Source organism: Microtus pennsylvanicus, chromosome 1, assembly GCF_037038515.1.
Source record: "Microtus pennsylvanicus isolate mMicPen1 chromosome 1, mMicPen1.hap1, whole genome shotgun sequence".
NCBI classification, from domain to species: Eukaryota; Metazoa; Chordata; class Mammalia; order Rodentia; family Cricetidae; genus Microtus; species Microtus pennsylvanicus.
The window spans coordinates 40,944,836-40,967,374 of NC_134579.1; the positions used below are offsets into that span (position 1 = coordinate 40,944,836).

Genomic DNA, 22,539 nt, shown 5'->3' on the forward strand with positions numbered 1-22,539 from the left:
CCATGAGTCATAGCTGCCTGTAATTCCCCAGTTTCTAGGAGATCCAACATCTGGCCTCTGACCCCAGAGGACACCCACACTCAAGGGCACATACTTGCACACAGACTCATTTGTGCTTGACAATAATAAAAATCAATCTCTTTAAAAAGAGAAAAGGCCAGTGCAACCTGGGCAAGTATGATTTTTTTCTTTAAAAAATGTTTCTTATTAATAACTGTTATGGTAAAAATAAAACGCCGCAGGTCCCCCAGTGGCCCGGGGGCCATGAGGGGCAGTGGATCCCAGGCAGGGAAGTGTGTCGCGGATGAGAGACCTAGACGGATAGGCAAGCCATGCTGAGTCCTTTCAGATGAAAACAATTCAGGAGGAGAGCAGAGGGTTATTTGCAGAGACTATGACATAAAAAGGATGAGACATAAAGAAAAGGTTGGGAGGAGGGCCCAAACTAAACTCTCCTAGTCCCCTGACATCCCAGTCCCTTTCCTCCAGGATAACCAACTTAATAATTTTCAAGGCATTGTTCCTACCTTTCACATTTCCTATTATATTGTTACATTCCTCATTGCCATTCCTTCCAGGGGATATGGAAGTGATGTTTGTAGTGGGGGTGTTGTGTTGAGTGGTTATGAAGCTGGTTTTTGCTTGCTTGCTTGTTTTTGTTTTGTTTTAGTTTGCTTTGTATGGGTGGTCTTGACTTGATATATACAAGCAGGAACATGACAAGAGACCCTGACCACTTAAAGCTCATCAATGAAGCCTAAGGAAGGGCTTCCCTTCAGCAAAAAGGATTGGGTAGGGACATAAAGTAACAGGAAGAAAGAAAAAAAGAGACCAAAGGACAGTTTCTATTTTGTTTTATTGCTAGGACACTTTCTGACAAACCTGTTTCAGCTCTGGCTTAGCATAGGTAGGAAGTTTTCAACAAGCTATTTGGCATCAGTTCGTAAGTTTCTTCTGTAAAATGGGAATCATGGGGCTATCTAACAAGGTGTTCGCAGATTTCTTTTTTTAAGACTGGGTCTTTGTACTGTCCACACTACTATGTGTACTATGGTACTACGCCTGTAGGGTGGAGCCTGCACTACAGGACCATTCACGAGCTGGGAAAGGGCCTGGAGATTGAAACACACAAAGACACCCAGACAGAGAGGCAGGTCATCCTTGAAACAAGAATGCCTCCTTTATTGTGTACCAGAACCGCTAATATATGGATCCTTAACTGACAGCCACGCCCCCAGCCAAACCCATCAGAAAACACTCCCTTGCCATTAGGAACTCCTGAGGGTCTCATGCTCAGAGTAGCTGCAAACACAGGAAAACAAGTTGTTTTTCTCAGAGCAGCTGCAAGCACAACAGGTTGTTTACAGGAAATACAGGGTCTGGGTCCACAGTCCCAACAGGTCTTCTGTAACCCGGCTGAGGATGAAGCTGAGGATGACTTTGAACTCTTGAGCTTCCTGCCTCCACTTCTCAAGGGTTGAGATTACAGGCATGTGTGCCCACCCCTTGCAGTTTTTGTTTCCTTTTCAGTACTGGGGAGTCTCATTCTGGTTCTCACTTATGATAAATGCTCTGTCTCTAAGCTACATTCCCAGCCTGGTCGTGAAGTCAATGAAATATGTAGTCTAGCCGTATTCATTCCTACACAAATACACATGTGTAAAAATCAAGATGCCCAGCTGGGGGGAGGCTCAGTGGCTAAAGTGCTTGCTGTACAAGGTGAAGCAGGAGTTAATGCTTGTAAACCGCCTTCGCGGGTTACTCAGTCTAGGGGTTGTAACCTGCCTGGCAGGGTCAGTAATTCCAGGGTCCTGAGGAGGTGCTATCTGGAAGATATAAGTGGGAGACAGGAACAAGGCCAAGCAGGGTTCTTGTCAAAGCCTTCGTTTATTAGAGTATGGTTACAGCTTATATAGGATGAGGAATTTGGGGGGAGGGGGGAGGAGGCAGGAGCCTGGGCTCTCGCGGTCCACGTAGGTCACATAGGCCAGGAGGTTACGACAGGTCAGGTCACGATTCCTCAGCCAGGAATTCACAAGTTGACACACCTAGTTCCCTAGATAGTTTGGAATGTGGGGCGGGTTCCGCTAACAGATAGCTCTCTATTAACAGATAATTGGGTGTGGGGTAGGCTATGTCAATAAAACAGTTCTCAATACAATTGGGGGTGTGGGGTTCTCTGCAGACTCCCCAGGGCGATGGTTTCTGTAATAATTTTTGGGGGAAACGGCTCCTGACAAACGCTCTCCAGAACCTATGCAAAGCTGGACGTGGTAGTGCACATCTGTAATCCTAGCAAGCCTATGATAAGATGGGGTGGTGGCGGAGAGAGGGACTCCCCAGATGCTCATTATAGCAGCTCATAACCTGGCATAAGAAGCAGCCAACAAGCCGGGCGGTGGTGGCACACGCCTTTAATCCCAGCACTTGGGAGGCAGAGGCAGGCGGATCTCTGTAAATTTGAGGCCAGCCTGGTCTATAGAGCTAGTTCCAGGACAGCTAAGACTATAACACAGAAAAACCCTGTCTCAAAAAGAAAAAAAAAGCAGCAGTCAACATTAGAAACCCTGTCTCAGACAAGGTAGAAAGCAAAAACCAATACCCAAGGTTCTACGACCTCCACACTTCTCCCCTGGCATCCATATGCCACACCCATATATACATACATCACATACACATATATAAAAAAATTGATGTGCATATGAGATGGAACATGTGGCATTTCTCTTTTCAAACCTGGTACCTCGCCTTTAATCCCAGCACTTGGGAGGCAGAGGCAGGCGGATCTCTGTGAGTTCGAGACCAGCCTGGTCTACAGAGCGAGTTCCAGGACAGGCTCCAAAGCCACAGAGAAACCCTGTCTTGAAAAAGCAAAAAAAAAAAAAAAAAACCTGGTACCTCACTAATACAATATTTTCCAGTTCCATCCATTATATTGTTTTCCTTTGCAGCTTAATAAAATTCCATTGTATATGAACTGCATTTTATGATCCATTCATCTGTAGACTGACTCAGTTCCCTCGCTTTTGTGAATGGAACAGCAGTAAACATGGATGTGCAAACATCTTTGTGTATACATGTCTGGAACTGTTGCAGCTAGATCACAGATCAGTGTCTTTGTTTCCTTTTCAGACACCTCCTTGAAGATTTCCACAGTGGCTGCAACTCCACCAACTCTCCCCTTCCTAGCGAGCATTTTTTTTCTTGATAAATTCTGATAGAGATGAGATCAGAATTCTGATTCTGACTGAGGTAAGATGGAATCTCAAAGTGGCTTTAATTTGCATTTCTATGAGAGATAGGGATGTGGAACACCTTATTTATTTATTTATTTATTTATTTACTTATTTATTTAAGATTTCTGTCTCTTCTCCGCCACCGCCTCCCACATCCCTCCCCTCCCCCAACCAACTCCCCCTCTCTCATCAGCCTGAAGAGCAGACCAAGCAAACCAGGTTCCCTGCCCTGTGGGGAGTCCAAGGACCTCCCACCTCCTTCCAGGTCTAGTAAGGTGGAACACCTTTTTAAAAGAAGCCTCTATTAGCTCTTTTTTTCTTTAAATTTTATTTTACGTGCACTGGAGTGAATGTGTCAGATCTCCTGGAACTGGAGTTACAGAGTTGTGAACTGCCATGTGGTCACTGGGAATTGAACCTGGGTCCTCTGGAAGAGCAGCCAGTGCTCTTAATCACTGAGCCATCTCTCCATCAACAACCTCTTTTAAAATCATTTATTTTAAAAAAACAGAACACTTTTAAAATCATTTATTGGCCATTTTTCTTCAAGACAGAGTCTAAGTATAACAGGGCCCAGACCTTTGTAGGCCCTGAGACCTTAGTACAACTGACTCCATGATGTAAATGCCATTTATGCTGTAAAGCTCACCATGTAGATAGCACCACCTTCCAAAAACTAAAATAAAAACCTACAAAGCCCATAGTTCTGGGGAAGTCTCTAAATGTACTAACCTTGCTTTTTGGCATCTGTGGTTCCACTTCTGGCTAACTGTTCTTGCTAACTTAAGTGTGTCAACCAAGAACATGGTTTTTGTGCTTAGAAGCTCATCCTGAGAAAGGCTCAATACTACACTGGGATCCGAACACCCAGTGTGGTCACCTGCCAGCTAATAGACTTTCCGTTGGTTTAAATCCACATCCAAGCGGTCTTCTCTTGTGAGTGCCCGCGACACCATGCAGTCCCAGCTGGCTTGGAATTTGCTACATAAACCAGTGTGGCCTAGAACTCAGTGATCTGCCTGTCTCTGCCTCTTGAGTGCTGGGATTAAAGGTCTTGGATTTCTTTCTCATGAGAACTATCAGTCAGGTTCATTGGCTGAATTATTATTGATTGCCGTTTTTGTAGGTTGTTTTAACTTTTAAAATTCGCAGGCGTTTTTTTTTTTTTTTTTTTTTTTTTTTGGTTTTCGAGACAGGGTTTCTCTGTGATTTTGGAGTCTGTCCTGGAACTAGCTCTTGTAGACCAGGCTGGTCTCGAACTCACAGAGATCCACCTGCCTCTGCCTCCCAAGTGCTGGGATTAAAGGCGTGCGCCACCACCGCCCGCCCGGCTGTTTTTTTTTTTTTTTGTGAGGTCTTATATAGCACTGGCTTGCAAAGCAATTGAGGATAACCTTCAACTCTTGCTCCTTTGGCCCCCAACACACCAGGCTGCATTTTGATGGTATTTTAATTCTAAACTACTGACAGTTCTGGAACTCATATTTGAGCTGCCCATCTTTTTTTCTTTTTTTTTGCTGGGGTAAAGGTCGGGGCTTGAACTCAGCAAGGTAAGCGCTACCATTAGTCCTCCTTATCTTTTTATGCCTCACTTTCTATCCACAGGAAAACAGCTTAGTCATCTCTGGAGCCTCCGCTAAAATGCCAAACTCTCCGTAAACCTTTTTCAATATTGATGCTAGCCGGGTGGTGGTGGCGCACGCCTTTAATCCCAGCATTCGGGAGGCAGAGGCAGGCAGATCTCTGTGATTTCGAGGCCAGCCTGGTCTACAAGAGCTAGTTCCAGGACAGGCTCCAAAGCTACAGAGAAACCCTGTCTCGAAAAAAAAAAATATTGACGCTAGCGCCATCCTAGAGTTTATTAACTTCTTGTATGCCATACCTGGACCTCGGATATACTTTTAATCTTGCATTTATTGTTAACAGTATTACTGCGCCTGCTGCTGCATTCTTTTTTTTTTAATAGACTGAACTTTTCTAGATCTCGGTTTTTATTTCTAATATCTACCTAGTTCATTATTTATCCGTGCAAGGGGAAGTCTGGAGGCTCAAGCAATTTCAACATCTGATTTCAACAAGCAATTTATGCATGTGACTTTAGGTGGGGTCTCCGAATATCCCTCCTGCTGTGAGGGTACCACTGGCTGACTGAAGCCAGGGAGGTTTAAGAAAAACAAAAAAACAAAACGAAACCGCAAGCCACGCGTGGGCGGGAAAGCCCAGCCACCCGCCCCCAGGCCCGCGGGAGCGTCCCACTGCGCAGGTGCACCGGGAGGCTGGCCAGCCGGCTCCGCTGGCTGCAAGTCAGTTTCCGGGGGCCAGCTCGACGCGGAGCTGACGTCATCGCTGCGCGCTGCCACGTCTCCTCAGCTCCTGGGCGATGGAGGCTGAGGATGAGTGGTGATGGGGTCGGGCTCTGCTTCTGGGTTTAGCTCTGGCTCTGGCACGGACTCCCGGTCTGGGTCTGGTAATCTAGAGACCCTACCCGATTTTTCGACTCTCCAGTGGGTACCGGCCTGCGTCCCGGCAGCTGTTTTGGAGCGCTTCAAAGAAGGGAGGGAGTTCGGGTGCCTGGGGTCGGGTCTGTGAAGCCACCGCCTCCTCCCAGGAATCCTGCTCCGTGGCTGGCCTGTTCCATGCGTGAGTTTTCCTTACCTGCTTTGTCGTCCCGCTGTCCTGGCGTGCTTCGGCCCTTTCGGTCGCCGGGCTGGGACTGCTTGGTGATTTCTTCTGGGGGCTAGTCTATTCAAGTTTGTGGTTTCTGGCCGTCCACCTTGACCCACCCCCACGCTCTTGTGTCTCAGCCTTTCCCCCTTCACCTTACTTTCTCTTTAATTAAGGATCAGTTGTCCTTGCGTCTAACAGTTTGGATTCTTTGTCCCATCTGGCGTTAGTTGTTAGTCTGCAGACAGAGGATCTGGAATAGGGAACATCGGATCCCCCTGCAGTAGTAACAGTTCGAAAACGGGTTTTTTTCTTCTTTTTATCTCCCCCCGCCCCCAACGTATAGTTTCCGGAGTATTTTTAGTTGTATTTAGAAAATATTTGGCATATATTCTCAGAACCATATTTGCCTAAATTGAGGAAAACAATCCTTTTTTTTCTCCCCAGTGAAGATCTTTAAGTTTCATTAATTTTTTTAAAAAGTGGTTTTACAGTAGCTTTTCTGAAACAGGCAACCATTTGAATGAACTGAAGAAACCACGGGTTAAATGGCGTGGTCAAGGTCTGATAATACGGGGCACATCTTATCTCCGGCAGATCCCTGGATAACAAACAACCTATTATTTTGGGCAGTGATAAGCTTCCTGTATTTCAGGTGCCTTTAATGTGAAATACCCAATTGGACAGAAGTTGTGTTGTTTCATGTAAACTTTCACCTGACTGTGGTGTTTTATAGGACGAGAAGTCGGCAACAAAAGACACAGTTGTGACTTGCCCAATGCCGAGCAAAGCGTAGATCAGATTTTAAGCCTCTGACCTTACCCCAAGGTCCAAACAGTATCCACAAATGAGAACCAAACAAAATCTGCTCACTTAGTTTTAATGTTTGCTTGTTACACTGACTTCTTTAAGCACTTAACTGGTATTTAGGGTTTTATTTTTTTCCTTTTTTATTATTCAGAGTTGAAGTAAGTTGCCGACCATTAGCCTGGGTTGCAACTGCAGGTGGCATTGGAAACTGCCTGGGTCCTGGACATGCCCAGTAGAAGGAGGGGTCCTAGTCGGCAGCAGCTAAGCCGGTCAGCTTTACCTTCTATACAGACGTTGGTCGGTGGCGGCTGTGGCAATGGAACAGGCTTGAGAAACAGGTAAAGAAAAAAATGAGTGTGTGCGTGGTAATTTGCATAATTTGTGATATATTATCGGTAAGACTAATACAAAAGTCATTCTATTCAAATATTTGCTTATCAAACTTGGTTCTTGTCACTGACGTAGAAATTCTACCTTTGAAGACTGAGAGCTTACTATTTCACAGTACTTTGCAGGTCGAATGATAGTTCACAGGGACCCCAAAGTGGACGAGTATTTTTTTATTTTATTTCTCGCTTAACAATATTTTAAAATTTTTTATGTGTATGAGTATTTTGCCTGCATGTATGTCTGTGCACCACTTACATGCCTGGTGTCTACGGATGCCAAAAGAGGTTGTTGGATTCCCTAGACCTGGATGGAGTTGAGATGGTTCTGAGCCACCATATGTATTCTGGGGACCATATCTGAGTCCTCTGGAAGAGCAGCCAATGCTCTTAACCATGGAGCCATCTCTCAAGTCCCAACCTCCTTTTAAAAAGCTACCCATTGAGTCCACTTTGTGCCGCTCATATACTTGTGGTGGTGGGACCATTCACTGAAGTGTGGTTGGCCTGCCAGGTGCCACACCTTTAAAGAAAGAAGCCATCAGCTTTCCATAGCTCCTTTTAGGGATGGGGGCTCACAAGCCCTTTCCTCTGCTCTTGCCTCTCCACATTTTATTATTAAAAGTTAATCAGGCAAATGTTATTTGATATTAATAATAGCTGTCAACTGTAACACGAAATGCTAAGAATTGTGCCGTGTTACATAGGATACAAGAATTTGTTTGGGGTGTTGTGCGCGCAAGGTCAAGTGCTACTCCTCAGGTACTCATTAATTTTGAGACAGGGCTCTAAGTGGCCAAAAAGTCACCAGATAGGCTGGCTCAGCTTGTTGAGCTCCAGGCATCTGCCTGTCTCCTCAGTGCTGGGATTATAGCGTAGACCATTATGTCCAGTTTTTTAAAGAACCTTGTACATAAGCACTGTCTCTACATCACTCCCACCCCTCCTAGTTCCTCATGGTCTCTTTATTATTGTTATGTGTACATACATACATGTGTATATGTATAAACAACCCACTAAGTCCATTTACTGTTGCTCATATACCCATGCGTCCAGAGCTGACCCCTCCTAGACAGGAGTTCATCCCTGGAGGCAACTCATTCTCCCTTTCCCAGCGGTCGTTGACCACCTGCAGCTCTTCATCTGTGGTTGTGGAATTTCTCTGTCCGTGTTGGCAAGCCAGCTGCTTTCCCATTATGCTGGTCTTTTCTGGCATCCATAACGCATGAGATTTCATCGGTGTATTTTTTCCTGTCATGCCTCGGGGACACTATCTGCCAACAGGTATTCTGTAGACTCTTTCTGCCTGCCCTTCTGATAATTTTCCCCAAGCCCTAGGTGTAGGGGTTGTGTTGCAGATGGAGCAGTTGGAGTGGGCACCTCCCAGTCTATAACTGCATTTGACCAATTGTGGCCCTCTGTAATGGTCTCCATCTGCTGCAAAACGAAGCTTCTTTGATAAGGCCCGAGAGCTACACTTATCTGTGGGTCTAAAGATGAGGATTTAGATTATGGTTGGAAAACACAGGGTTAGGAGGAGGACGGCAGTAGGTTCTCTTCTCAGCCTTGTGAACTCTCTGGACATGGATAGCTGTCTATGTTTCTAGTACCAGGAATAAATTTCCTCTTATTGAGTGGTCTTAAAGTTCAGTTAAGACAGTTACTAGCTACCCCCAATATAAAAATGTTATTGTGCCATTGGGATATTGTTGTGGTTCATAGGCTTAAGCTGGGTAAGATTGCTACTCTCCTTTGGCAGCTTGCTTGCGTACATCTTCTCTTAGGAGAACTAGTCCTCATAAAATAACCTGGAGGATTCCAGAGCTGTTTCAGCTCAGTTTCTGTAAGTACTATGCCTGAAGTGTGTGGTGTCATCACAAAGTCTTACCTTCAAGTTCTGGAAGGCAGCAGCAATAGTCATATTGTTTGGGGAGACTCTTGTAGTCCTCTGACCAACAGCTCGAAGGGAGATTTCCCATGCTTGTGGGGTCTTGTTAGATAGTGAATGGCTCTTAGTGGGAGCATCGTCACCCTGTGTGGGATAACCCTATTATTAAAATACACACCCACAGATAAAAGCATGCTAAGCATGTGCTTTACTACTGAGTTACATACCCAGCCCAGGATGCGATATTTTGTGCTGATCGTATCCAGGGCAACTCTTGTCTTTGGAGGCTTGATCATGGAGCAGCGCAGAGATGCTTTTACCTAGTCATGCGTTTGGTCAAGATAATTTTTTCCTGAATATTTTTGTTTTCCCTTGTTTTAATGTTTGGTTTCCAGAGTTACCAATCAGTACCACTCCTGTCTTTCAGGCTCTCCTGATTATATTTGAGAGTTTGTTTGGAGGTTCCAGCACAGGAGCATAGCCACTCCTGACCTAACACTGGTCCTCTTCCATTCATGGAAGGTCATTCTCTGACGGAGAGCACAGCTTGGAGCTGTGAGGATAGACAGGATACCCATCCAGCCACTCAGGTTAGCTGAGTCAGCCCTGTTTTTCTTCCTCCTTGGCTTCCTTGACTCCTCTAGCTTATTGTGTTCCCAGAGCTGCTGCCTGCTTCCTCCTGATCTGCTCTAGGTAGCTTGGAAGGAAGAGGTGGCCAGGAAATCCTGGAAGTTGGGCCAGGTTTACTAGTCCTCTCAGCTAGACTAACTTTTTTTTCCAATTTATTTTTATTTTATGTGCATTGGTGTTTTGCCTGTATGCATGTTTGTGTGAGGATGCCAGATTCTCTGGAACTGGAGTTACAGACAGTGTGAGCTACCATGTGGTGCTTTAGGCCCCTAGACTAACTTTTAATGTTTAATTACTGGGATGGTGAAAATATCTTTAAGGCTAAGGAAAGCAAGCAATCTGCTATTTCAAAAGAGTTGAAGCCCAGCTTTGGTGGTGCACACCAGTATTCCGAGTACATGGGGGCTGGGCTGGGAGGATCTAGAGCACAAGGCCAACCTTGGCTACTTGTTCAGACCTTATCTCAAACAAACAAAAGTGACCAGAGCTGAAGTTTCATTCCTAGGTAGTTCTGCTTATACTTGGATTCTGTAAACACTGTAGTGGGAGGAAAGAGGAACATTTGAAAATGCTGATACTTTAGTATTTGTTTATTAAGACAGATTTTTTTTTCTTCAACACAGGGTTTCTCTGTGTAGCTTTGGAACTTGCCCTGGAACTCACTCCGTAGACCAGGCTGGCCTCGAACTCACAGAGATCTGCCTACCTCTGCCTCCCAAGTGCTGGGATTAAAGGTGTGTGTTACCACCTTTGGCTGAGACAGAGTCTTACTATGAAGTCTTGGCTAGCCTGAAGCAAACTGTGTATACCATGCTGGCCTCAAATGTACAGAGGTCTGCCTGCCTCGCCTCCTAAGTACAGGGTTAAAGGCACGTGCCACCAAGCCTACTGACAGTGTTGATAGTTACTAGATAGATAGATAGTTGATAGACACTTATTTTGAGTAGGGGGTTTCTATGTATGTTCCTATTTTTGTAGCTCCTATTGACTTTCAAGGTTTCAATGTATTATTTTGATCTACCATTTTCCAGCCCTCTTCCTTTTTTTTTTGGTTTGTCGAGACAAGGTTTTGCTGTAGCTTTGAGTCTGTCCTGGTACTAGCTCTTGTACACCAGGCTGGCCTCAAACTCACAAAGGTCGCCTTTCTCTGCCTCCCAGGTGCTAGGATTAAAGATGTGCGTCACCACCAACCAGCTTTTTTTCTACTTTTAATACATGTAATTTTTGCAATTTTAGTTGAGGGGATGGAAGAAAGTGTTTTTCAGTTGATTAAAATGAAAGAAGTATTTAGTTCACTTAAAAATCATTGTGACTGCCAGGCGGCGGTGGCACACACCTTTAATCCCAGCAGTTGGGAGGCAGAGGCAGGTGGGTCTCTGTGAGTTCGAGACCAGCCTGGTGTACAAGAGCTAGTTCCAGGACAGGCTCCGAAGCTACAGAGAAACCCTGTCTTGAAAAAAAAATTTTTTTATCATATGTTTACCTCAAAAGATTAGTTTGGACAAAGAAGTTTTTCCAAATCTCTTGCAGAGATTCCCCCACCTGTGCCTCCCAAGTGCCAGGATTGTGTGTGCCACCATACCTGGTTTCCCCTGGAAACTTTCTCGACTTATTCCTTTGTTTACCTAAATTCTGCTGCTTCCTGGCCCCATGAAGATATTGCTTGCTATATCCTTCTTACACATAAACTATATGCAAGAATATAGTAAGAGTTCAGTGTAAACATTTCACATACAGTTTAGGCACAGTGTACCATTTTTATTATCTAGGGAAAGTTGTTTTGTGTTTAATCCTTAGAGAGCGATGTTTACCAATCACGTTACTAAATACAGTCCTCCTAAGCAGGTCTTTGAAGACAGCTATATACATTACTTTTCTTATTGTGGCATCCAAGTCTGTCCAACACAGTTTATGGAAGGAAGGGTTTCTTGTGGTCCATAGCTTAAGAGAGTGTGGTCCCCTCATTGTGGGGAGGTGTGGCAGAGGTTGTGGGGGTAGGATATGCAGCTGGGACTCAACTTCTGGGGAGACATGAGAGCTATGCTACTCCTCATGATGCTTCCTCTTCTCCATTTCATCTCAGGCCGTGGGATCGTGACACCCATGTTCACAGTGAACTTTCCCTTCGATCGTGACACCCACGTTCACAGTGAACTTTCCCTTCTTAGTAATCCTTCGGGAAAGCCCTCACACAGGCCCAGAGGGGGAGAATCCAGTCCAGTTAGGTGAATGCCATCTTTTTTCTAGGGAAGTCTGGTGTTAGAGGAGAGTGTTCTTGTGGCTGGTCTCTAAAGAAAACCTTAGCCGTTGCCCAGTGTAGTGGTGAATGCCTGTAATCCTGGCACTTTGGAGGCGGAGGCAAGGAGAACTCTGGAGTTCAAAACTAACCTAGTCTATGCAGGGATTTCTAGGCCAGCCGGGGGCTACATAGAGCCTTAAGGACAAAAGAAAAAAAAAATCTAGGGTTTTGAGTTTCTAAAGAGCCTTCTTGGTAGATTCTTGGTACCTTGCATATATTGTAACAACTTGCTGCTATTGTATAGTGGTGTGGTGTGTTTTAATAAATAAAGCTTGCCTGAAGATCAGAGGGCAAAACTACAGAGAAACCCCTGTCTCAGAAAAAAAAAAAACCCAAAAAACAAACAAATTGTGTTTTAATAATCAAAGCTTGCCTGAAAGTCAGAGGGCAAAATAGCCATACAGGCCCGGGAGTGGTGGCACACACCTTTAATCCCAGGACTCGGGAGACAAAGGCAGATGGATTTCTGTGAGTTCAAGACTATCTAAAAGAGAAACAGCTCACTAAGTTGATCCCAGCACTTGGGATCACATGATTTTAATTCCAGCACTAGGGAGGTGGAGACAGAATTAATATGGCTGGGTGGAGAGAGGAGTATAAAGGGGAAGAGACAGAGTGTGGGGTGTGGTGTGTGTGGAGTCTTCAGGATTTGTAGAGATGGGATCTTGTCCAATTTCGGTGTGAGGTCGAGGTAAGAGCCAATTGCTGGCTTTTCTAGATCTTCAGGTGGAACTCCAATGTCCCTGGGTTTTTATAATTGGTGCTAGACTACTGGAATTAAGTGCGTCTGAATAGAATTCTTTTTTTGTTTGTTTGTTTGTTTTTTTCGAGACAGGGTTTCTCTGTGGCTTTGGAGCCTGTCCTGGAACTAGCTCTGTAGACCAGGCTGGTCTCGACTGAATAGAATTCTTAAATCTGGCTAAAGAATATAACACATGTAGAGTGTAGGCCTAGCATGCTAGAGGCTCTGAATTAGGTCTCCAGCAAACTGTTGAGCCAGGTGGGGACATACAGGTCTGTAATTTCCAATATTCCAGAGGCAAAAACAGGAGGATTAAGAGTTAAAAACAACAGCAACCAAAATAGCAAAGAAGTTGGGGTTCTTAAGTCTATATGTATATCCTACTAAAAGGTTCCCTCCCCCTGTGCTAGGATGCAACCCAGGGCTTTCCACATATTAGGCAGACACTTTATTACCCCTGAGCTGTACCCTCAGACTAGGTATAGTACTTTTACTTTTCCTAAATATTTACTTCGGCAATTAATTTTCTTACATGTATTCACTAAATGTATTTATTTTTAAACTATTTAGAATTTTAGTTTTCATTAGTGTATAATCATATATGGACTGTGACATAGTATTTTGATGTATCTGCATTGTACAATTATTTGAATGATTTTAGTTTGTAAGACTTTGGATATATCTCCCCTCTAGCTTTCAACTTTATCAGATGACTTGATCTGACAGATGCTATGGGACGGCTTTCCTTTTTCCTTCTGATGTCCTGTATTGCTGTGGCTTACCTTACCTCTTGTCTTTTGGCTTGAAGTGTAAAAGCTAAAGCTGCAGAAAGCATCACAAGTGTGGATCTCCTGTGTCAGTCCATACTTTGGAAGTTGGCTTGTTTAGTGGAACAAGTATCTCAATCTATTTTCCTTGGAGAGATTTTTATGACCTTTTAAACTCATAAATAGCATACGCATTGCACATGCTTTCACCCTTTATTTTTACTGAAGGGACAGGAATTGTTCATTTGTTAGATTCAGAGGCTCCTGACTTCGTTACATTTCATCAGCATTTTTAGTTTCGACAGTTATGGCTAACTGAAGTGAGGTAGCTGGGGTGCCAAGCCTTTGCATTCAAGTCATAGTGTTCTTCGTTATTCAGAATGAGCAAAGTTCATGTTCCCAGGAGTCCCTTAAAGTACCGTAAATGCCACATGCCAGCTAGGGTTCTATATTTGGAAATTTTAGAGTGGTAACACTAATACTGTTCCTTCTCTTGGTATTAAAACCAATCCTGTTTTTCCTCGTCATGTAAATAAGATCAGCCTTTCGATCTCTGTAACTATTTCTGTTTTTTCACTTGTATAGCGCTTCCTGATCTGTAAGTAGGCATGGCGGAAGAACAAGAAGATAAGAACTAACAATTCTAACTTTTGTGCTGTAAGAGATCTTTCTCTTTCATGATTGCATTGACCTGCTGTTTTCTTAAATGTGTGTATCAGCAGTGAATTAAAGAAAGCATATTCGAGACCATAATTTAGTAGCTAAGACATAAATCTATATAAATTATGTGATGGAATTAAAAGATATGCGAATAAAGGCATAATTTAAATTTGATGATAAGAGAGGTGTCAGTTTTGAGTTAGCGTGAACTCCACAGAGGATAGATATGTTCGAAACGTCCCCCAAATAATCCCCATGCTTTCCTCTTGTGCCTGTGGGGAGAGCGTATATAGTACCATAGCATGTGTGGGGTCAGAGGGGAGCTTGCAGGAGTTTGTGTTTTCTTACTGTACGGGTCCCAGTGTTCAAAATTGAGTTGTCAGTATTGGTGGCTGGCACCTCTACCCACCGAGCCATCCTCCTAGCTAGTTAGCTTTTCTTTTCGTTTTTTGTTTGTGATTCTACAGATCTAACCCAGATAATTGTATGTACTAAACTAATACTCTATCTTTGAGATAGCCCCCCTCCAAGTCCCTTAAAAATCTTGAAGAAGGAATAAAATAAGAATATCTAAAAAAAATTTTAAGGAAGGTGATTATGGAGGGAGGGCACTGCATTTAAAAGGAACAAAGTGCCCAAAGGGAATAATACATATGTTTCAGACAGCATATATGTGGACATCATATGTGCTACAGGTAGAGAAGGGACTGGTGGGAAGGTCACGTTGTTAAGAAAAGGCCTGTGTATGACTTACTAAAAAAAATTGGCTTTTAATTCATTGGCAATGGAGAACTATCTTGAAGATTCCAGTAAGAGAATAATCTCATAATTTCACTTAGAAAGATCCTTGAAGGCAGGTTAGAGGTCTTGATGAAGGTAGACTTGGGGTTTGTTGTAGTAATTTAGGTGAAAGTTGGTAAATGGTTGAGCCAAGATAGTGCATTGAGAGGGGAAAGTGAGGCTAAAGAAAATTTTATAAAGTAGAATCCAGTCCATTAGAGAGTGGTTGAATATGGAGAGGTAGAGGAGAAGTTCTAGCTTAGATTTTTTTTCCTGTGGGTGGCCAGCAGAATAAGCCATGGACTAGTGTCAAGGCTATGGGGTGGGTGGCACAGATGTTCAGTAGACAACTAGGTAATGAGACTAAACTCAAGGGAGCTCTGTGGTTTAGTCTCCATGCCCAGGAGATAATGGAAAGCATGGCTTCATTTTATCACTGATGTAATGTGTAGGAAGAGAAGAAAAATGGGAAAGCAGCAGTTAGAGGTGGGTGGAGGAGCCACCAGGGTTTTTAGGCACTGTGACACTGAATGAAGGCTATCACCATTTGAGTTAACTCTGATTTCTTTTTCAGGAATGGTAGTGCTATTGGCCTTCCAGTCCCACCTATCACAGCCTTAATCACCCCAGGTCCTGTTCGTCATTGCCAAATTCCTGACTTACCAGTAGATGGGAACCTGTTCTTTGAATTTCTTTTCTTCATCTACCTGCTGATTGTTCTGTTCATTCAGTACATCAACATCTATAAGACTGTGTGGTGGTACCCATACAATCATCCTGCATCTTGTACTTCACTGGTAAGTCTTCAGATGCCTAACGTTCATTGTCAGGAGGCAGGAAAGCAGCTGGAGACAGTGTTTTACATAGCCCAAGCTGGTCCGGAACTGAGTGTGTAGCCAAGGATGACCCTGAACTATTAATTCTTCTATTTCTGCCTCCAGAGTGCTACCACCTATCTAGAAATAAATCCTCTAATAAGGCATTGTGATACTAAAACTCAGATTTTCAGAAATAAAGCTTCCTAAATTGTTAAAATATAAATATTGCCAGAGGAAATGAAAGTAGAAATTAAAATGCAGGAAATGTTTAATAACATATCAAAAAGTGTTTGATGTTTGGCTTCCTCTGCTTCATGCTAAATGCATTGCCAGATGTCACTATGATTGTATTCCAGCAACGTTTCCACCCAAGAGGGTAGAAACTACCATCTTTTAATGTGTGACCTTCAAGGTGATATAGTTCAACTTTGTGATCCAGAAATGGAAGTGTGAATAGGAAAATAAAAAAGATTATTTTTGAGTCGGGCCTCATGTATTACATGTACTAAAGATGGTAGATTTCCAGTTCTCCTCCTCCTGTCTCCTGAAAGCTGGGATTATAAGTGCCTAGGTGGTGCTGGAACTGTAACTCAGGGTTTCATGCGCGCCAGGCAAGCAGTCTTATCAACTGAGCTATAGCCCAGTTCTTAAAGGAGCATGCCTTATGGGTCATGTTTCTATCAGTTTCCTATGTATGCTCCAAACAGTAAGGGAGGCTAGAATGTCCATATGTTAATCCGAATAAAATTGTATTCTGTTACCAAAACTAGCTCTGTGTGCTGAGTAGTCACCACATTATGGATTAGAGAGATGATTTAGCAGTTAAGAATGTTTCCTCCTCTTCCAGAAAACCCAGTTGTGTTCCTACACCTGATCTGTCTTTGACTCCCAACTACCTTAACTCCAGGTCCAGAGGGTACCTCTTCTGTCCTCCATCTACATGCACATGCACAGAACACATAATTAGAAAATATTTTTAAAAGGCAGACAGTAGGTTTGTTTGTTTTTTGTTTTTGTTTCCTCCGTTATTTAGAGAGGCAGTGACAGTCAGGAAGCAGAGAGAGTTTTCCAAAGAGGGTCTGTATAAAATGTTCATGATTCTAGGCAGAGTACTTGACATACACATTATCCAAGCCAGAAACCACTGGTCACTTAATTTGTGTGTGTTGAGGACCACAAAATATTTATCTTCCTTAGCACAGTGTCCTTAATGTTGGAAAGGCTGCCTGCCATTATTTGAGTGTTAGATACATATTTAAGCAAATGTACATTTCGGTTCCTAGGATACTGTTCCTAAAGCTTTGTTCTTGTCACAGTAATATGAACAGACTTAGAAGAAACTAGACTCTGGGTGAGGGCTGTTTTATAGAAGAGATGAGCTCCAAGACACATTTCTAAATCGTTAGGAACGGCAAATGAGCAGAAGAGATATAACACATAGTAGAAGGCTTAGCAGTAGACACTCAGATTAATGTGTACAGAGACGAACAGTTGTAACTCCTCAAACACTCAGAGTCCCAGATGATCTGTGTAATTGGACACACTATAGATCCGTTGTTTTCATAATTCTGCAGGGTATTACTCGTTAACTGTCTTTTTTTTGAGATCGTGTCTTGCTATCTAGAGCAGGCGTGTGTCACCATCACCATGCTCAGCTCTTTTCAAAATCAAAAGGGAATGCATTTTAGATAGTTGTTTAATGTTTGGACAGATACGGCAGTTTGTCGTGAAAAGAGAAGTAGCAGGTAGGCAGTCTTGGGGCATCTGAATCCCTGTGTTCTGTACTGGTCTCAGAAGACCTTCAGGGGTGGGCTCTGCTGCCGCTGTACAGTGAGCTGGGTGCGCACGGTGCTTCTCTGACGCACTTCTTTGTTTCTCTTATAGAATTTTCATCTCATTGATTATCACCTGGCAGCATTCATCACAGTGATGCTTGCGAGGAGGCTCGTTTGGGCCCTCATTTCAGAGGTATATTGGCTCGTTCACTTCTTCTGTCACCTGGGGCTGGGCTTAGTTGCTAGAATGGGATCAGATTCCAAATGTGAAATGACTAAATAGAATTTTAATACAACTACAAATTAATTGCTTCTGTATGCCTTGTTCTGATACTTAAGAAAAAAGTTTTCCTACAGTGTTTAAATTCCAAATGTGAAGTAATTTAAGAGAATTCTTTGAAATCTAATTTGTAGGATTGTAGGATCTGAGGTTATTTTAGCTGGTAGATTTTTTTTTTCTAAATGCAATCTTTAATTTTGAAGTTCTAGTTAAATACAGGATGTGTTTCAGGTAATGAGTTACTTGTACATGCATAGTTGAGTCTGAAATACTGTTTCAGATAACATTCACTTGAAATGGTTTGTATACCACTTTTGAAATTTCCTAACAAGAAATAATTTGAGGCTTTTAGGACTTACAGTTTTGAAAAGACAGTGTTAAATTTTGGTGTGATTAATTTTCAGAACCTAAGCTTTAGTGGGCCAAGGAGGAAAGAACTGCAGCATAAGGATCTTTTAAAAGCTTACTGTTATTGGTATGGTAGCATTGGCATTGGTATCATTTCTCAGATGTCTGTACACTTGGTGAGGGAGGAAAATGCTTTCATAACTTCTACTATATCTAACATGAAAATGATGTTCAAACAAAAATGGTAACTTAGCTAAAGTGGTTGATTATTTTTAATCTTGGAAAATTTTATTTCAGTGTGAAATTTTAAATGAATATTTGCTATAATCATGGGTAATTGAGACTCAACTTTCTCTTTTTTTTTTTTTGTTTGTTTTTTGTTTTTCGAGACAGAGTTTCTCTGTGGCTTTGGAGCCTGTCCCGGAACTAGCTCTGTAGACCAGGCTGGTCTCGAACTCACAGAGATCCGCCTGCCTCTGCCTCCCGAGTGCTGGGATTAAAGGCGTGCGCCACCATCGCCCGGCTCAACTTTCTCTTTTTAAAAGATTTTTTTTTTATTTGTATGTATGTGTTTGTGTGAGTGTATGTTGTGTGTGCTGGTGCCCATGGAGGCCAGAAGAGGGGGTTCAGATCTCTTGGAGCTGGACTTATAGATGGTTGTGAGCCACCTGATGTGGATGCTGGGGACCAAATTCTGTTCCTTTGGAAGAGAGCTTCAAGCTCTTGACCACCAAGCCATGTCTGAAGCCCCAGTGCTTTCCTCCAGAGCAGACATAAACATCTGTATGTGTGGGTTCTAACAGAAGAAGTGGATTTCTGTGAACGCAGTGGTTGAATTTAACTGCAAAGCTATGGTAGTAAGATGGCTTTTTTCCACAGTGGGAAACCTTTCACCAAGTTTGGTTTAGGTGATCAAAGTAGATATTGAGCTTGATGCAGTGGCACAGGCCTGAAGTACCAACACTTGGGAGGAAAAGGCCATATGATTAGCAGTCTTGCAAGTAGTGAGTTTCAGGCCAGCCTTTTTACATATTCAAAAGGAAACAAAATAAAAATTGCTTTTTTTTTTAGTATTAATTATGGAACCATGGCCTCATATATACTGGGCAAGTGCTGTATTCCTAAGCCTTCTTTTTGCTTATTATTTTGAGATAGAGTCTTATTAAATTACCTAGACTAGCTTTGAACCCACTCTATTGACCAGGCAAACCTTGAACTTCCTGTCTTCCTGCTTGAGTTTAATAGCTAAGATTATAGGTCTGGCCTAGATTGCCCCCCCCCCTTATTTTTTTTTCTTACTGGATGCTTAGTTTGGATAGTTCCAGAAATAAACTTCATTTAGAATAATTGTTTTGTTCTTTTGATTTAACTAAACATTGTTTTGTTTTCATCCTTCAGTTACTTAGAAATGGTATTTGTTAGTTGGGTGCAGTAGTGCTTACCTGTGATGCCAGCACTCAGGAGGATCAGGAAGAAGGCTATCCTTGGGTACACAGTGCGTTGAGGTCAGTCTAGGGTACCTGAGATCCTTTGCATATGTTCTGTTCTGCGACTGAGAATTCCTGTTGCTGCAGAGACTAAAACTTGAAGCACTTACTGCTTTTGTTGGTGACGTCATAATAAGCAACTTTTGCAGTGTGTTAGGAGTATGCATTAACTTTTTTCAGAGCTGTCTGCCATTCTTACTAGAAACAGATGCTGAATTTAGGCAGATTTTTAATCCAAGACTGAAATTGTACGTTGTACACGAAGGGAGTGTGTAGTAATTACAGCACATTCATATACTGGGTCTGTGTGCAGATATTGAAAGGTAGCAGGGTGTTTGCTGTTGACGTTCAAGTAAGCGCAGACGCATGGGGCTTTTAAAGAGAGTGGGTTTGTTGTTTGGTATGTTTGACAAAAGTTCCTAATATGTAACCCTGGCTAGCCTGGCACTTAACTGTGTGACCCCAGTTTGCCTTAGAACTCATGGTTGTCTGCCTGTCTCAGTCTCCTGGGTGCTGAGTTTCCAAGCTTGTACCATCATCCTTGGCTTTAAGACAGAAAAGTTGAAGGAACAAAGTCGTTCGCTGATGTGAAAACTTGTCTCTGCGAGGATATGCAGACTGATGCCAGGCCTTTGTTGGTGTCTGGGGACAGTACCAGGTTCCCACCAAAAACACTGTGTTTATCTTTTGTATCTGAGTGCTGTGGCTACCACCTATTAAAAAACTAAAAATCTAGAGCTGTATCATAATTCTCTCCTAAAATATCTAAATTAGGTGGGTAAAGCTCATCATAAAACATCTTTTCTAGAAGCCTTCCATTAAAATATGTTTGCCTTCTTTTGTTTTCTTATGCCACAGAAAGGATCCCTACCTGAGAAAGACCAGTCATTTTTAAGGACAGGCTGGAGGTAATTAATTCAGAAAGCTGAACTGCTCAGAAGGGACTACCTCTCTCCCTAGGTAGACTCTGTTCACCTCCAGGCCAAACCTGCTTTACTGCTCCACAAGACTAAACAGAAATTCAGCTTTCACCATTTTGAACCAATTCTTTTTAAACATTTCTCCAGGCAAGAAAATAGGGTATTCCATTGGAAAAAACTAAAAGCAAAGTAGAAAATTAAAAATTACAGTCCTATTATAAAGAACCAAATTTCTTCTAATCATTATATACATATAGAAGTTTGGTGTCTGTGTGTGTTTGTGTTTATGTATTTTTCATGTGTTCTGAGAACATATATTTGTCACTTAGTGTTACAAATATTTTTCTACCCTTTCCTTAGCCTTCCTTCGTTTTCCTCAGGTCTCAGTTTAAATATAATTAACGCTTGAGAATGGTGTGGGGCAGGAGTCCTAGGGACTGAACACAGGGCTTCCCCACACACCAGGCAAGAGACCTAGAGATCTCCTACTACATTGTAGCCATAGCCTATGTTTTACCTTCTGTTTCACTGAATGGCTCAGGCTAGACTTGAACTCACTCTGAGCCCAGGCAGGCGTTGGCCTTGCAGTCTTCCTGCCTCACTCAGTGTGTGGGCTCACAGGTCTGCACTACCAGGCACTAAATACTTGCCGCTAAAAGTCTTGTCATGTGCTCTCCTGGTAGCATAGGCTTTTCCTGTAGCACTCATCACACTTTAAAAATCATTGTTGAGGCCGGGCGGTGGTGGCGCACGCCTTTAATCCCAGCATTTGGGAGGCAGAGGCAGGTGGATCTCTGTGAGTTCAAGACCAGCCTGGTCTACAAGAGCTAGTTCCAGGCCAGGCTCCAAAACCACAGAGAAACCCTGTCTCAAAAAAAAAAAAAAAAAATCATTGTTGACGTTTAAGTTTAGCATTTGCATTTCTTGACTGGGTAGCTTCATCACAGTGGTTAAGAATTTGGGTTCTGGAATAAGGCAAAAATCACTGAGCAATACAAATCTACTTTAGTGCCACTACACGGAAGCAGTCTTTATTTTAGTTTTTGATACAGAGTCTTTGTGTGTAGTCCAGGCTGGCCTCAAACTCATGATCTTCCTGCCTTAGCTCCTCCTTGTTGGGAAGATAAGTATGTACCATGGTACTAGCTTGCCTTCTTTTAAATTCCTAACCTTTTTTTTTGTGTGTGGTTTTTTTTGAGGCAGGGTTTCTCTGTGGCTTTGGCCTCGAACTCACAGAGATCCCCTTGCCTCTGCCTCCTGAGTGCTGGGATTAAAGGAGTGCACCACCACCACCACCACCTGGCTTTAAATTTCTAATTTTAAGTTGAGAATGGAGATGGTGGAGTAGCTCCAGTGGCTTAAGTAACTTCCCCAGGATTACACATGAAGTCCTTTGGTGTGGGTATGTATTCAGGAGTGAAATGGAGCTATAGCTTAAAATATCTTGAGCCTTTCCCACAGTTTGATGCTTAAGCAGAGGTATAGCATTCATTTAATGATACTTCGCATTTTTACTTGCATATACTGTGTGTGTCTACAGTGTATCTGTGTGAGTATATGTACAAATGCTGTTGTGTAATGTAACGTAGTATAGTATAATGACACAAAAAGATCTGAGAAATACATTGCAAGGTTTTCTTGTGTGAACATTGCATAGCGTATTTACACAAACTTGGATGATGGTTGTCAGTCTCCCTGTGTGACTTCTTGATGTATTTAAGGGGTGATGCTGCCAGAGATGTACTGTGTACTATTCTATAGTAAGCTTATAATGAATAACATTAAGACATTGATCAGAGTATATGTAGTCTAGCTCCAATAGTTTTTATCAACATTATTGTATGTAACTGTGTTGTACTTTTATATAACTGGGAGTATAGTAGGTATGTTTGAATCAGCATCACCACACACACACTAGGAACTGTGACATTCTGACAGCTAAGTCACTGACGAGGAGTTTTTAAAGTCCATTTAATGCTTTCTTTAGAGATGAGGTCTTGCTATGTTGCTCAGACTGACTTCAGTCTTCAGACCCCAAGCAGCTGGTAT

General features: G+C 42.7%; 1 protein-coding gene across 2 annotated transcripts in view; it reads left to right on the forward strand.

Annotated features, from left to right (window-relative positions):
- The first annotated feature begins 5,564 nt into the window (after positions 1–5,564).
- Tmem39a (transmembrane protein 39A) overlaps positions 5,565–22,539 on the forward strand; it is a 28,631-nt gene continuing 11,656 nt past the window's right edge. The window contains exons 1-4 of one of the 2 annotated variants that reach the window (XM_075962562.1): positions 5,565–5,876; positions 6,862–7,048; positions 15,437–15,659; positions 17,565–17,648. In XM_075962562.1, coding sequence (XP_075818677.1) covers positions 6,936–7,048; positions 15,437–15,659; positions 17,565–17,648 — 420 coding nt within the window. In that variant the 5' untranslated portion in view covers positions 5,565–5,876; positions 6,862–6,935. Of the gene's footprint in view, positions 5,877–6,861; positions 7,049–8,211; positions 8,381–15,436; positions 15,660–17,564; positions 17,649–22,539 lie in introns of those variants that run through there. The other variant, XM_075962571.1, reaches the window with a different exon arrangement.